Raw genomic sequence first — 13,661 nt, forward strand, 5'->3', positions numbered from 1 at the left:
CCCCCCAATTTTTTTAAAGTTACACAAAAAAGAATTAAAAAAACAATTTTTTTTTTAAAGTCCCCACCCCTACATACACGCATGTAAACATGCGTCAGGCAGGTGCGCTTACCTGCGAAAACGACGATTGCACCCATTACGCCGCACATGTTACATATCGCCGCAAACGTCGGAATGAGAGCAATAGTTCTAGGGCCATCAATCACTGATAACACTAAACTGATGAGCGGTAAAATCTTTTAAAGCGTCGCCTATGGCCAATTTTGGGTATGCTAGGTTTTTGCGAGTGCGCGCAATTTTTACGCTTGACATGTTTGGTGTCTATTTACCCGACGTGACCCCGTCTCTTATATTTTACCAAAAAAGTGGGTAATATTAGTTGTTTTATAGCATAATGTAAAAAAAAACGTTTTTTTTCTCAAAATTTTCAGTAATTTCTCCTGAATATAATAAAAAATAAAACCCGCAGTGGTGATTAAATACCACCAAAAGAAAGCTCTATCTGTCCCCAAAAAATGGTATAAAATTCATTTCAGTACAGCGTTGCGTGACGGAATAAATGTCAGTCAAAGTACCGCAGCGCTGAACACTGAAAAATGGCCTGGCCAGGTAGGGGATCTAAACACCTGGTCTTCAAGCAGTTAAGACATATGGCCTCTATGGGGGTACATTTTACTCTCCCAATACTTCTTTCTTTAAAAATATGAAATGAATAATCTATTTTCCATCAACTACCCGCAATTAAGCTAATAAGATCCCAATGAAACAAGGCATCCAATTTGATCACTTTCTATCTGATTGCTTGACAAACCTCTGATTGAAATTGCCTAAAGGTGGCCATACACTCTACAACCATCGCAAGACTTTAGTCTTGCGATGGTTGTAAAGGGATTAAAAAAACGTACGATCTGCCTATCTTGGACAGGCAGATCGCACTCTCGATCATCGCAAGCCCGCCCCCCTGAGGGACGGGCTTCCGATGACCGCAATGCTGAACGGGCAGTGTGCGCGTGCGCACACCGGCCCGTTCAGCATTTATCTTCCGAGCACCGTTCTAACCAGCCGAGAATCGTACGATTCCCGGCTGGTTTTCGAACATGCTGGTTCGACAGAAGACGTGCGCCCGTACGGTAGAAACGGTCGCACGTCTCCGTTCACACTGCTTGATTATCGTACGAAAAACCGATCGCATACGATTATCGTACGATAATTGTGCAGTGTATGGGCACCTTATGAAATTCATGTGTATGGACAACATTAGATGTGCTTGTAGTTCCAGCTGCCATTTAAAGTCTGTGTGTAGGCTCGGAGCCCCTTCGCACAACTGTGTTACGATAATGCACCAAGCATGCTGGGGCATCTACAGAGCACCTCAATGCACCATGATGCACAATGAGTATAGAAAATAAAGAAGCAGAGCCTTTTCCCCCCTACATTTGGGCCAGTTAGAAATGAATGCGCTGTCACGATGTGTGTTGTGGTACAAAATTCAGTCAGGTGTGAACAGGCTCTTAGTCTTCACTGAAGGCAAATAAGGCTACAGCAGTGGAAAGCAATTCATGTGCATCATTACACTCTCTCATCTGCTTGAGAACAGCTGGTTGTAGATAAGAAGTAACATTTGATGTATTCAGGTTTTTAGAGTTTTTTAAGCTTACGCTGCATGTGATATAAAGTGCAGCAATTGCAGATACCAATCTAACCAGAAATATGTTTGTAAACCTGTAGGACTTGAACACAAGTGCCCCATACTCTGCATTTAAATCTGTCATTTCTATCTATCTGAACGTAATAGTATTATGTTCTTAAACAAAATAGAATAATCTGCATCCAAGGACCAGTGTATGGGCTGTAGTTTACACTGTACACATGTAAACGTTTGTGTGTACAGTGCAAATATACAAGAGCCATCTGTATCCTAGCAACAAAGGATGCTACGTATCTCTGCAAGAACTGCATGTGTACCAACAACAAACTTTGCTAGGTGATTCAGCTGAAGGATGCAAGGTGGCAGGAGCCACCTAGCCTACTAGCAGACAGTAGGGTAAATGTTGTGCTATCCACTGTACACATGTAATTGTTAGCACACACCTTACCCATGTACAGTGTACAGACAATATTTTACATGGTATCTTGCTGGCAAGCCCATCATGGGAGTGAGTTGGCAGCAGTGGCTACTTAAAAACACACACAGGGACCATGGGGAGGAAAGGTAGCCACCCTCCAGAAGGAAGGACAGTGTCGGCACCAATTCAGAGATGATTTGAAGATCTAGCGCCGAGTGATACACAAATAAAATACATACTTTGTGTGAATGATCAGGGGCTTCAAGCCATCCCAGGAACAGGAAACTACTGGCCGACAGCCAAGCCAGTGCCTTTATCTAAGCCTTAGTCATCTGGGTTTATTCTGGATGAAAATGTTGGGTTACATGATGTGCCGGTTCACAGATTAGGAAATTGGCACTAACTAAGACTAACTCTGAGCTAGCGTACAAAGAGATGCCAGTGCCCACAGTGGGGCATGTATGTGCTGGAAGCTGTCATCAATGTGCCAGCTTCCCACTGAGGGCTCATTGGTTCCTAGGACATCAGCGGCCACTAGTGTACTCGTTCATTGAACAGTTCATTTGGAATGGTGTGTTATATTTAAAGTGTAGGTCTACTTTTGCTGTCAAATCTAAGCGAACCCCACTTTGTTGCTATGTATTCCTGTTCACACAGCATACTGAAAAATATATATTTTTAAAAGCAGAAGGTAAGTTAAAAAAAAGTTAAACATTTCTGGTAGGTTGGCATTTTTGGCAAAACAGACATGCAAAGTCAAAAAAAAAATCTCCCTCTTTCCCCCAATAAGAGTTTATATCATATGCTCCTGAGCTCCATCTAGGGGCCATAAAGCAGTATTACAATACATTCAAACTGGGAAAAAAAGTATTGTTTGTTTTAAGCATTATTCAGCCAAAATAAACATTCACAGATATTCCCAAAAGGGCCCTGCAAATTGTTTATAAATAGACTCCTTAGGTACCCATCCAAAACGTTGTATGTATTACTTTTCCCCTATGTGCCCAATTGTTCAGTGATAATGAAAAAAATAATGTTCTTGTCCATAAGGGGTATACAGGTACGAGAGCTGGAGGGCTAAATCCAATAGAGGGTAGGATAAAATGGAAGGGGTGGAATTTCCCAGATCTACATAACATAGTCTGAAATTATGGCAGATAGATCTTGCAGTTGGGAGTAACTAAGACATACGCCAGGGGTGATTCAGCCCACCCACTAGGCTCCATCTATAACTCAAGTAACGTTTGGGTGGACTGACAATGTAAAAAGATTTTCATTTAAATAGATGGTACATAATAGTGTATGGTTCTAGTGTTGTTATCATTTGGAAGTAACCCAGGAAAGAACATTATGATGTCAGCATGCATCACTGCACCTTCCTTTTCACATCCACTCTCTTATCACCTCACTGAACTTGGGCGTAGAAATTAGAATTTGGCTCTTTTCCTGTGTAAATACTTGAAAAAGGTTTTTGCCTTAAAATGGAATATGGAAGTAATCCAGCCAATGAGAGAGAGCCATCAGGTGGAAAGCAGTCTATGGTGCAGCATGTGTTCTACAATACAGTAAGTGGCACATTAGGCAATAAGTGATGTTTGTGTTCATCATTACCAGCATTGTGCTTTGGTAACAGATCTAATGTGACATGCGGCCTGGCTTATACAATGATTATTACATGTTTGATATGTTGTGAGGTCACTACCTCTGCTTACTGCTGTGCAAAAATGAATTACACATGTTTGTGTCCCAAAAATATACAGTCAATAAAGACATTGGAAAAATGATTTGATGAACAGAATGTGCATCCAGCCATAGGCACACTGTAATGTGTTGCTGACCATAGACATTACAATCTGATTGTAGAGCCTTCCACGAGGTGGAAGGAATTACCTGATTGGATACAAATTAGATGAGATGTTTAGTTACTCTGCCCATTCGACCAGCGAGTGGCCCAACCTTACCATGTCACAAATCTCAATTTTTCAATCAACATTTTTCAAAAAGCTGGTCTGAAAAATTCTTGGCCACACAGTGACTTCAGACAAATCGCTGCATTCACTGTTTGGATACTCTGAAGGAGGCACTCCCGCCACTGTCAGAATACAACATCCTGGTGGTGGAGGAAAATCAGGAGTTTTTTCTTGTTCAGCCTGTGATCAGCCACATAGTGGTAAATCTTGGGGCCTTTATACAATCATATTGTAGTGAATACGGCCAGCTCTAGATTGCACAAAGCAAATTGTCTGCTAATGCTAAGCATTTCCTCCAAGGATATACTCTTGTGATGCTACAATTTTATTATTGCCAATATAAAAATGAAAAGTGATTTTATGATTGAATATAATCTGTTGCTATATTATTCTATATGTTGGTCTCCTGGCAACACAGAAGTCACACCAGCTTTCCCTAACCTGCAAGTGCAGAGGAACTTCTGTTTGGTGAAAACACCATTATTTGATACGTGTGGCTTTGTACTATCACTATACTGTATATGAGAATTGGATGAAGTAACATATTTCTCTCTTGCAGAAAGGCTATGATGACTTACAGACTATAGTGCCTACATGTCAGTCACAGGACTGCTCCATAGGCTCCCAGAAGCTCAGCAAGGCTGTTGTTCTGCAGAAGAGTAAGTACCAAATGTAAAAACCTCCCCAGTCTTGTGCAATACTGACAGTGATTGTGTGATTAGCTACTTTTAGTTACTACACACCAGTCTGCCTTCTTTGTCCTTATTGTTCGGTGGCAATGACCAAACAAGAGATATACGAAACTAGTGAACTGATGACTCACAGTCTTGTCCTTAAGAAATGTCATTAGGAAATGTGCAACAGACAAAGTAGTCCTAATTGGTTTATGTTAATTAGATCAATTTCCTAATGGGTTATGTTTCCTGGTAACATGAGATTACACAGGAAGGGGGGAATTTATCAATACTGGAGCGGTTGCCATGCACAGCTGCTCCAGATTTTGTCTGCTCCAGTTTTGATAAATTCTCCTCATAGTGTTAAGAAGAGTATACATGATCAGAATTTCCCACAAACCTTCTACGGAACTTAATTTGTCATAGTAAACAAAACTTATGTTTGAAGCTATTACCACTGATCAATCGAGAGTAATACCACGGTTTGCAAATCCGACGTTGGGTTCAGTGATGCGGAACGGAAGTGATGTAATTAGATAATGTATGCAACCTCTATGCCACTTCCACAGGAATCTCTACTAATGCGAAAGTTCAATTAGCAGAAGTAGCAAAAATAACATTCCCTTTGTGAATTGTTTCATATGAGATGTGATATGAGATGTGGTAAGTTTGGTTTAGAGGTGTTAATCTAAAATGCATTCTATACTGTGCGCTTATGCAAGATTGGAGGAGTCACCTGTAGCCAAGGAAATTGCAGAAACCTGACAGCCTTCCAATCTACCAAGGCTTAGTGTGTGGTAGATTGAGAATGGAGCAGCACAGGCCACATCAGCTGGAGACTTCATCCTATGTGTTCATAAACCCAATACAGAGGCTGGGTATTGCCATCCTAGGCATTAAAAAACTCTGGGTAAAGAAAAACATAACCCTTGCAGTGCAGGGGCTACCCCACTGCTTGTTTTGTCTAGGGAGCTGAAATAAAGCTGTGTTACTTACCTGAACCTTGGCCCCGCTGTGGTCAGCGTGCACCTCTTTCCTCCACTCCAGCTAGGGAATGTACCTCGGCATCCTCATATCTAATGCAGATCGATGGACCTGCATAAGATGTGAAGATGTCAGCGATCCTTAGACTGCTGAAGCCCAGGAGAGAAGAGGCTGTGAGTACCAGTCCATGTCTGGAGGAAGCCGCCGGGACCCAGGATCAGGTGAATAATACAGCATTATTTGAGCCCCCTAGGAAAAACAAGCACTTAACCCTTCTTCACTTCCTGCGGGTTCACGTAAATGTACGTCCTCCGCTGGAAGTGGTTATACCAAGAACACGGCTGCTGCTGCTGCGGCCGTGTTCTTGGTACCGTTTTAAACAGCAGACGATTTGCTGCTTAAATACAAGCGATCCGGCATCTGTACAGGCGCCGGCTCGCTTGTATAGTGCGGCGCCGTATTTTTGAAAAGTCCCCTGCCCCCCACATACATGTAAATACAACGATAACACGCGTAGGATGCGCCTACGTGCAAAAACAAACATTGCGCCAGCATGTTCCATATCGTCGCAAGTGTCGGAGTAAGGGCAATAATTCCAGGCCCATCAATCACTGTTGGCACTAAACTGATGAGCCGCTAAAGCGTCGCCTATAGGAAATTTTGGTTATTGTATGTAGTTTTTTGCGGTTTCACGGACGCACGCAATTTTAAGGCTTGACATGTTTGGTGTCTATTTACCCAGCGTGACCCCCGTCTTTTATATTTTACCAAAAAATTGGGCATTATATTCTGTTTCTGTGCACTAAATTTCATTCTAGTGCATTTTATCCCCAAAATAATTGTTTGATAAACATTTTGCGCAACTACCGTGCGACATAAAAAACTGCAACTAGCATCTTTTTATTCTACAAGGCCTCTGAAGCTGTTTTTCTAGCCGAAAAGTCAGATTTTATCGTGTGTGTGCAAATGTAAGAAATTGCTTTGGGCAGCAAGTGGTTAATATGTGTACAGTTGCTGGGTGCTGCATCATCTGTCCCATACACATTAATACTCTGTGTGGAACTTATGCCTCCTCTCCTCTCTCTCTCTCTCTCTCTCTCTCTCCTCTCTCTCTCTCTCTCTATTGTTACTAATCTTTGCTGTCTCTTCTGCAGTCCCTCCTCCCTGCCACTTATTCATGCTGCCTCCTCTTCTATACCCTTATCCTTTTGCTGCACCATTAATAATCGGTGCTGCCTCCTATTCCTTTCTGTTCCATAGTCACCGGTACCTGCTACCTCCTAACCCCTGTTTCGCCTCTGTTGCTGATTTCCATTGCCTTCTGTCCCCTCCTTTTTATTATTGCTGATCCCTGCTTTCTACTCTCCTTTCCCACTCGCCAGCAATTTCCTGCTGCCTCCTCTCCTAACCCTCTCTACTGTTGTTGATCCCCTTTACTGCCTTCCTTCTAATCCCATTCCACTGTGACTGATCTCTGCTGCCTCCTCTCCTTTACTATGATGGTTCTCCGGTTGCCTCATATTTTCCTCTTACACTGTCTGATCTCCTCTCCCCACTGCCTCATGTCTACTATCCTGTTTTATCCCCGATGCTGCCTGCTTTCTCATCCTGCTCCTCAACACTGTTTCTAGAGAGTTCTCCCCATTTGGCTACTGTCTCTAGAACAAGAAGTGAGAGAAATCCTCCCCAACAAGGACAGAGACTGGATTAAAAACCTGACATAGGTCTGACTTTTCCTCCAAATGTAAATGAAATTTGCATTAGTGGATGCACTGGATATTTTCTGCTCTCAAATCCACATTTTGAGTGCAAACGTTCTCATGGGAATTGCTCATATTAGTCCATCTTTGTCCAACACAACTGACAATAGCTGGTGCTGTGAGAACTTGTAAAATTCTGTACCTGATATTATTTACATTTCTTACAGCCATTGATTATATCCAGTTCCTTCACAAAGAGAAAAAAAAACACGAGGAGGAAGTATCTACTTTGCGCAAAGAGGTCATGGCCTTGAAGATTATGAAATCGTAAGTTTCACATGTCTTAAAGGGGATACGTGTTGTTTGAAGGGTTACTCCACCCAAAGCCTCTGTTTCAGTTTTAGTAGGTCCTGGAGGGTTAAACCACCAGCCAGCTCTATGGCACTCTTATCAGTGATCTATTTGCAATTGGAATTTCAGGTCAGAACATCTGCCATGCGTATTGAGGGGTTCCTGCTTTCTCTGTCCAGTATTTTAATTTTTTTCCACTTATGGGTGGGTGTTCCATGCTGCTTTGCATGTTCCTGAAGGTGCTAGAACATGCAAAGGTGCATGGGAACACCCAACATGCAGAGGTGGATTATGGCAGAGAGATCCTGATTTTTTATATATATCTATTAGTGCAAAATATGGTGTGACAACCCTTTGCCTTCAAAACAGCATCAATTCTTGGATCAATGGTGTCCTATATGCTGAAAAATACCAGCAGATACTTATCCATCATGCCATACCATAAGGGAGGCGTGTGATTGGCCCCAAATTTATTCTACAGCAGGACAACGACCCCAAACATACAGCCAATGTCAATAAGAACTATCTTCAGCATAAAGATGTCCCGGACGTGATGGTTTGGTGCCCACAGAGCCCTGATCTCAGCATCATGGATTCTGTCTGGGATTACATGAAGAGACAGAAGGACTTGAGGCAGCCTACATCCACAGAAGATCTGTGCTTAGTTCTCCGAGATGTGTGGAACAACCTACCTGCTGAGTGCCTTCAAAAACTGTGTGAAGTGTACCTAGAAGAATTGATGCTGTTTTGAAGGCAAAGGGTGGTCACACCAAATATTGATTTGATTTGTATTTCTCTTCTGTTCATTTACTTTCCATTTTGTTAATACTTTATCAATTAACACCCTTTTTTTAAAAAATTTGTCTTAATCTGCTTTTGATTGATTACTGCATTTCAATATTAATATGAAGTCAATACAGAGTTTGTTATGGAATGGTATAGTTTGGGGTATGGCATTACTTAGACCCATTTTGAATAGTAACTCTCAAGTAACCAGGAACTACATTTATCCAAGATCTACCAAGCCCCTCGGATGCCAGATAACGGGGAGTTTACTGTGTGTATATGGGTAGATGAATGGATTTTAATTATAATGTGCAGGGAGCACCCACCTAGAATCCTTTCCCAGAATCTGCATGCAGACAGAGCCAGCCGTCATCTCCTTCTATACAAGCAAACAGTCCACAAATTCCCCCTGCCTCACCACAGTGGAATGTATTCCTCATATCCACATGTCTAAAAGCTTGGTCCAAAACCGTTTGTATATTTTTATACATGTGGATGTAAGAAATAAATTCCACTTTGGTGCTGCAGATGTAATGTTGGCGCTCGGAGCCATGGAGCGAGTATCGGCAAAACAGCAGAATTAATTAAATGTTTTGAGGGGCTCATTGTTAAAGTGTTTAAAGACTGGACTGTCAGCCGAAAATCTGGGTCTGAGCGTGCGAATTGTGGCCGTCAGCGACTAGTCAATGTTAGGGCAGAACGGGGGAGGGGCAAGACTGGTACAAGACAACAGAAGGGCAACAGTGCAGTGTCAGATTCCTCGCATCACCTTTCAACATCTCGTGGAGTCACGAGGCGGCCCAACGAAGTACTGATGGGGTAGTCATAATAATCTGGCTATATATATATATATAATCTCCATATCCTCTCTATCTCTCCATGTCTGTTGTGTTATATTGCTTTCATACAATCCTCTAAAATGTGGAATGTATTTTATGGAGTGTTTTTTTTTTTTTGTTTGTTTCCCCAGCAATTATGAGCAGATTGTAAAAGCTCATCAGAACAATCCTCACGAAGGGACAGACCAAGTGCCAGACCAGGTGAAGTTCAGCGTATTTCAAGGCGTCATGGACTCGTTGTTTCAGACCTTCAATGCCTCAATCTCTGTGAACAGTTTTCAGGAGTTGTCAGCGTGTGTCTTCAGCTGGATTGAGGAGCACTGTAAACCTCAGGTATTCATTTCCAATCATTTATGTTTAAAGTGATTCAGAACACAAACGTGTCATAGATTACTGGTCCTTAGAAGAGGCATCTGCATTAGTTTTTCTTTTTTAGGCTTTTTTTCCTTTTATTTTCACCTGGTAATGGTAAAACCTTGTGAATACAATACTACCTGTCCCTTCATGTCTACACTGCATCTATAGAGCCAGCCATGGTTGGGATTGAAACATGTCTGCCTTTGTTCATCTCCATTACATGGTGGATTGATGGGATTGGTTGTTTATACAACAAAGATAAGAATGTCTGTGCTTTCTTCTAAACTTCCAGGAAGTGACCGGTACGCTGCATTTTGGGCAAGAGCAACCAGTATTTTTTGTACTTGCTGAAAATGTTCTTAGCCTGAAAAATGAAAACTAATGCAGCACCAAATCTTAGGTTTTGTAATCGGTAAAATATGACATTATTGGTTTTGGGTTTAAATACAGTTTTATGAGTTTATACTGTCTGCAGGGACAGTGGGAGGTAGACTATATATAGGGAGAGTTTCACATGTTTATGTCAAATTATATTAGCACAACTCTTTATCAAACCCAAAAGTTCAGTAAAAATTACACTTAACCTTCTCCCGTACTCCAAACATAGGAAAACGGCCAGACACGAGCCTTGTAGATGTGGATGGGCTTCGTAAAACATCCTGTGTGCCCGGTGCCGTGCACAAGCGGGAAACTATCAACATTTGAAACAGCCAGCAATGGTGTTTCTACATATAAGCAGTCCGGCGTCTGTTGAGATGCGCGATCGCTTGTATGTTGTGCCGATATTTTTAGCCTTGTAACTCTCTCTGATCAATCTGTGATCTTTACTGAATTCCAGCATATTGGTTATCAAATGGAATGGGGGTAGTTGTTCTAGCTCTTTGCAGTGTCTAGGAGAGTGGATGTTGTTGCTGCTGTAATAATTTGATTTCATGTCTTCCTGTAGACTCTCCATGAGATTGTACGACATGTTCTGCACCAGTTGAAGAATCCACTTTACTGAGACAAAACGTCTGGCAGGGGAATGAGATGGTTTCTGGCCATCAGATCTGCAGCAATTACCTCTGTGGACGCTGAGCATTATGGGTAACCAAGGCTTTATGGGAACTCTGACACCAAGATCAGCTTTGGCCAGTGATTTTTGTAAAGCTCAAAGCTTTTGCTACCAAATAGTGTAAACAATGTATTATGCAGCTTCCTTAATGGGGGCATTGCGCTGTTATTTAGAATATATTACGGGCTTCTCATTCTGGTAAAAAGAAAACATATGTAATACATTTTGAACTTCCTTTGTTTTGAGTTCACCAGAAAACTAGTTCTGGCACAAGTAAAACCACGCAGGCTTCTGTGAGGTGCTACTTCTGCAATAAGTCGTGCCAAAAAATGCTGTTGATGACATTTCTTTGACTTTTAGTTCCTTATATTTGTAGGACATTTCACCCACCTACACCAGTCTTCTAGGCCCCTGTCCTCTATGCACTGAAATCTAAGCTGCGTGGCCTCCTGTTATCTTCTCCACTGGCCCTGGGCATGCTCCCTGCAATCCTGTTGTTACTAAAGGTTACACTTTAAGAACGAATTGTCTGTGTGTGGACATCACTTAAACAGTCTTCCAGAATGGAATGATGCCTTTTCAGCTGCTCTCCTCTGACTCATTGTTGCAATAAGAAAAGGAGATCCAGTTGCTTATAGTTTTAGAAGTCTGGTGCTTGTGTATGATGTCACATGTGTGGTAGGCTGTTTAAAAGCACAAAAGTAAAATCCTTTCAGTGAGATTATACAGCCGGTTTGAGTCAGCTTGCTGTATAAGGAGTAAGCCAGTAGTGTCTGAGCCCATCAGTAAAGTGGCAACAAGGCGAGTGTCAGGGGTGGCATACTACTGGACTTTAGTCCCCAGTTGGAGGGGAGTTGCACTTTATTTTTAAGTGAAAATGGAAAACACGTGACTAGATATTTCTCGCTACCATTATTTATACAGCTATTGTATTTTTATCAAAAATGGATGCAGACTGGAGCAAATGTTCTCCAGCTAGTCAGAATTCACTGGGAAAACCCAGCTCTGGGTGATGGCAGCAGAGGTTGGAGAACATTGGCCAGTCTCAGCCAGCAAATAGCACCCAATCTAAAACTGCAATTGTTCAAATCAACTGAAGTCTCTTTGTCAGGCGTAACAGAATGATAATGAAACCTAAATTGTAGTAAACAGAAATTCCATCTTAGAAAAAAAATAATAAATGCACATTTCATAAAAGAAAAGAATTGCATTTTTTTTTGCATTGCAACCACAATCAATAGAAGTTGAAGGATCCAAAGCGCTGCACCTGTGATCCTGCTCCTGTCCCTTGAACATTCATTAACATGGATGGATGGATGGAAGGAAAGAAGAATGAATGAATGGACTACAAGTGCGATAAAATCACTACTCTTGTATTGAGAAGTACAAGTGCCTCTGCAGCTGATGGGACTTGCCACAGAGCCTGTCAAAGGATCTGTGAATGGATGATGCGGCTATGAAGGCAAAGCCACGCCAAACTCAGAAATCCACACTAGCCTGGAAGAACCCTGTATTTCAGGTAAGGGGGAGTTGTGATGTGACCATGTTTCATGATACCCTCTCAATATGGGTGTAACATGAAACCTGGTCAGAAAAGTAAGCTTAGCCTTTAAAAGAGAACTATGGGGTAAGTGTTTTCCCCCATGGTTCTCTTAAGGGTCATGGGAGGACATATACTAGCGTCCTCCTGAAACCCAAAGCTCAGTATATTGCGAGCTACACCTCGCGGTATACTGAGAGTGCCGGGGCGGATCCGCTAAATACTGTCGAAATCCACCCAGCTGCGTGAGTGACAGCGTGCTCTGCCTATCTAGAGGCAGAGCCAGCTGTGCCCTCCCCCATCCGTTCCTCCAGTCAGCGCTGGAGGATCAGAGAGGGGAGAATCCCTGCAGGGAGCCGTGACTGACAGTCACTGCTCTCTGCAGGGAGATTATTGAGAAGTGAGCGAGCGACGGTATGTGTTCGCTCACTTCCGATCTATTGAGCCGACGTGTGACAGTTTCATTGTCACACGTCGGCTTGAACTATGAGGTGAGTGATTTTCACTCACCTCATAGTTCTCCTTTTAAACACTGTTCGTAGTTTTAAAGGATGGAAATATGGGGTTTGACATGTTGAGGATGTCATCATGAGCTGAGCCACTGACTTGAAACAATGTGCATGTAATGTTCCTACACTGGATCTGCTATGCCAGGTCAGTGACTTGCTAAGTAGTGAAGATGGTCACAATCTCCAGACAAATAATAAATGTATTGCTTTTATCTGACACACGTCAGTGGAACGGCATCCTCTAGTGGCAGCATTCATTTATTACCATATTAACACACCCCAGCCTCAGATGAATCAATGTTACCTTTGTAAACTTCAGGCTTCTGAGATTCCTAGACCTGCATTTTTTAAAAGTTGTATCTTCAAACTGTTTGCCATTTCTCCTTTTTATATTTATTCCTCTGTGAATATTCTTTGTACAGCTGATTTATAATTAAGAGTTTTCAATGTCATCTAACAACCTCAGAGTGCTGGTTCTTTGTACCAGAGAAACTTTTGTACATTCTTTCTAAAGTTTCAGATTTCTGTGTATAAAATGACCAAATAAAACATTCTTGAATTCCAACTTGCTTTTTTATTAACTATATACAACATTTATTAATCTGTGTGAAAGTATATTTACAGTAAATTGGTCCATCAGCCTCCCATAAAATTGATTTCCAACTACATTTTGTGGACTTTGGTACTGTGTGCCATCTGCAGAACACAGCAAGGCTTACTGGACCCTATGAGGGCACATACCTGCCATGGACAATGGGACATAAGCCGTCCTGCTTCTGGTGGTCACATTTGACTATATTACAGGAGTGCTGCATACAGAGTTTAATGAAC

General features: G+C 42.0%; 1 protein-coding gene across 3 annotated transcripts in view; it reads left to right on the forward strand.

Moving 5' to 3' along the window:
• The window catches only part of MLX (MLX, MAX dimerization protein), a 23,572-nt gene extending 12,828 nt beyond the window's left edge, over positions 1-10,744 (forward strand). For all 3 annotated transcript variants that reach the window (XM_018570853.1, XM_018570854.1, XM_018570855.1), the window contains 4 exons: positions 4,596-4,695; positions 7,622-7,721; positions 9,502-9,703; positions 10,674-10,744. In XM_018570853.1, coding sequence (XP_018426355.1) covers positions 4,596-4,695; positions 7,622-7,721; positions 9,502-9,703; positions 10,674-10,730 — 459 coding nt within the window. In that variant the 3' untranslated portion in view covers positions 10,731-10,744. The remainder of the gene's footprint in view (positions 1-4,595; positions 4,696-7,621; positions 7,722-9,501; positions 9,704-10,673) is intronic.
• Positions 10,745-13,661: the final 2,917 nt, after the last annotated feature.

Source organism: Nanorana parkeri, unplaced genomic scaffold (genome assembly GCF_000935625.1).
Source record: "Nanorana parkeri isolate BGI_ZX_2015 unplaced genomic scaffold, ASM93562v1 scaffold1612, whole genome shotgun sequence".
In the NCBI taxonomy this organism is placed as follows: domain Eukaryota; kingdom Metazoa; phylum Chordata; class Amphibia; order Anura; family Dicroglossidae; genus Nanorana; species Nanorana parkeri.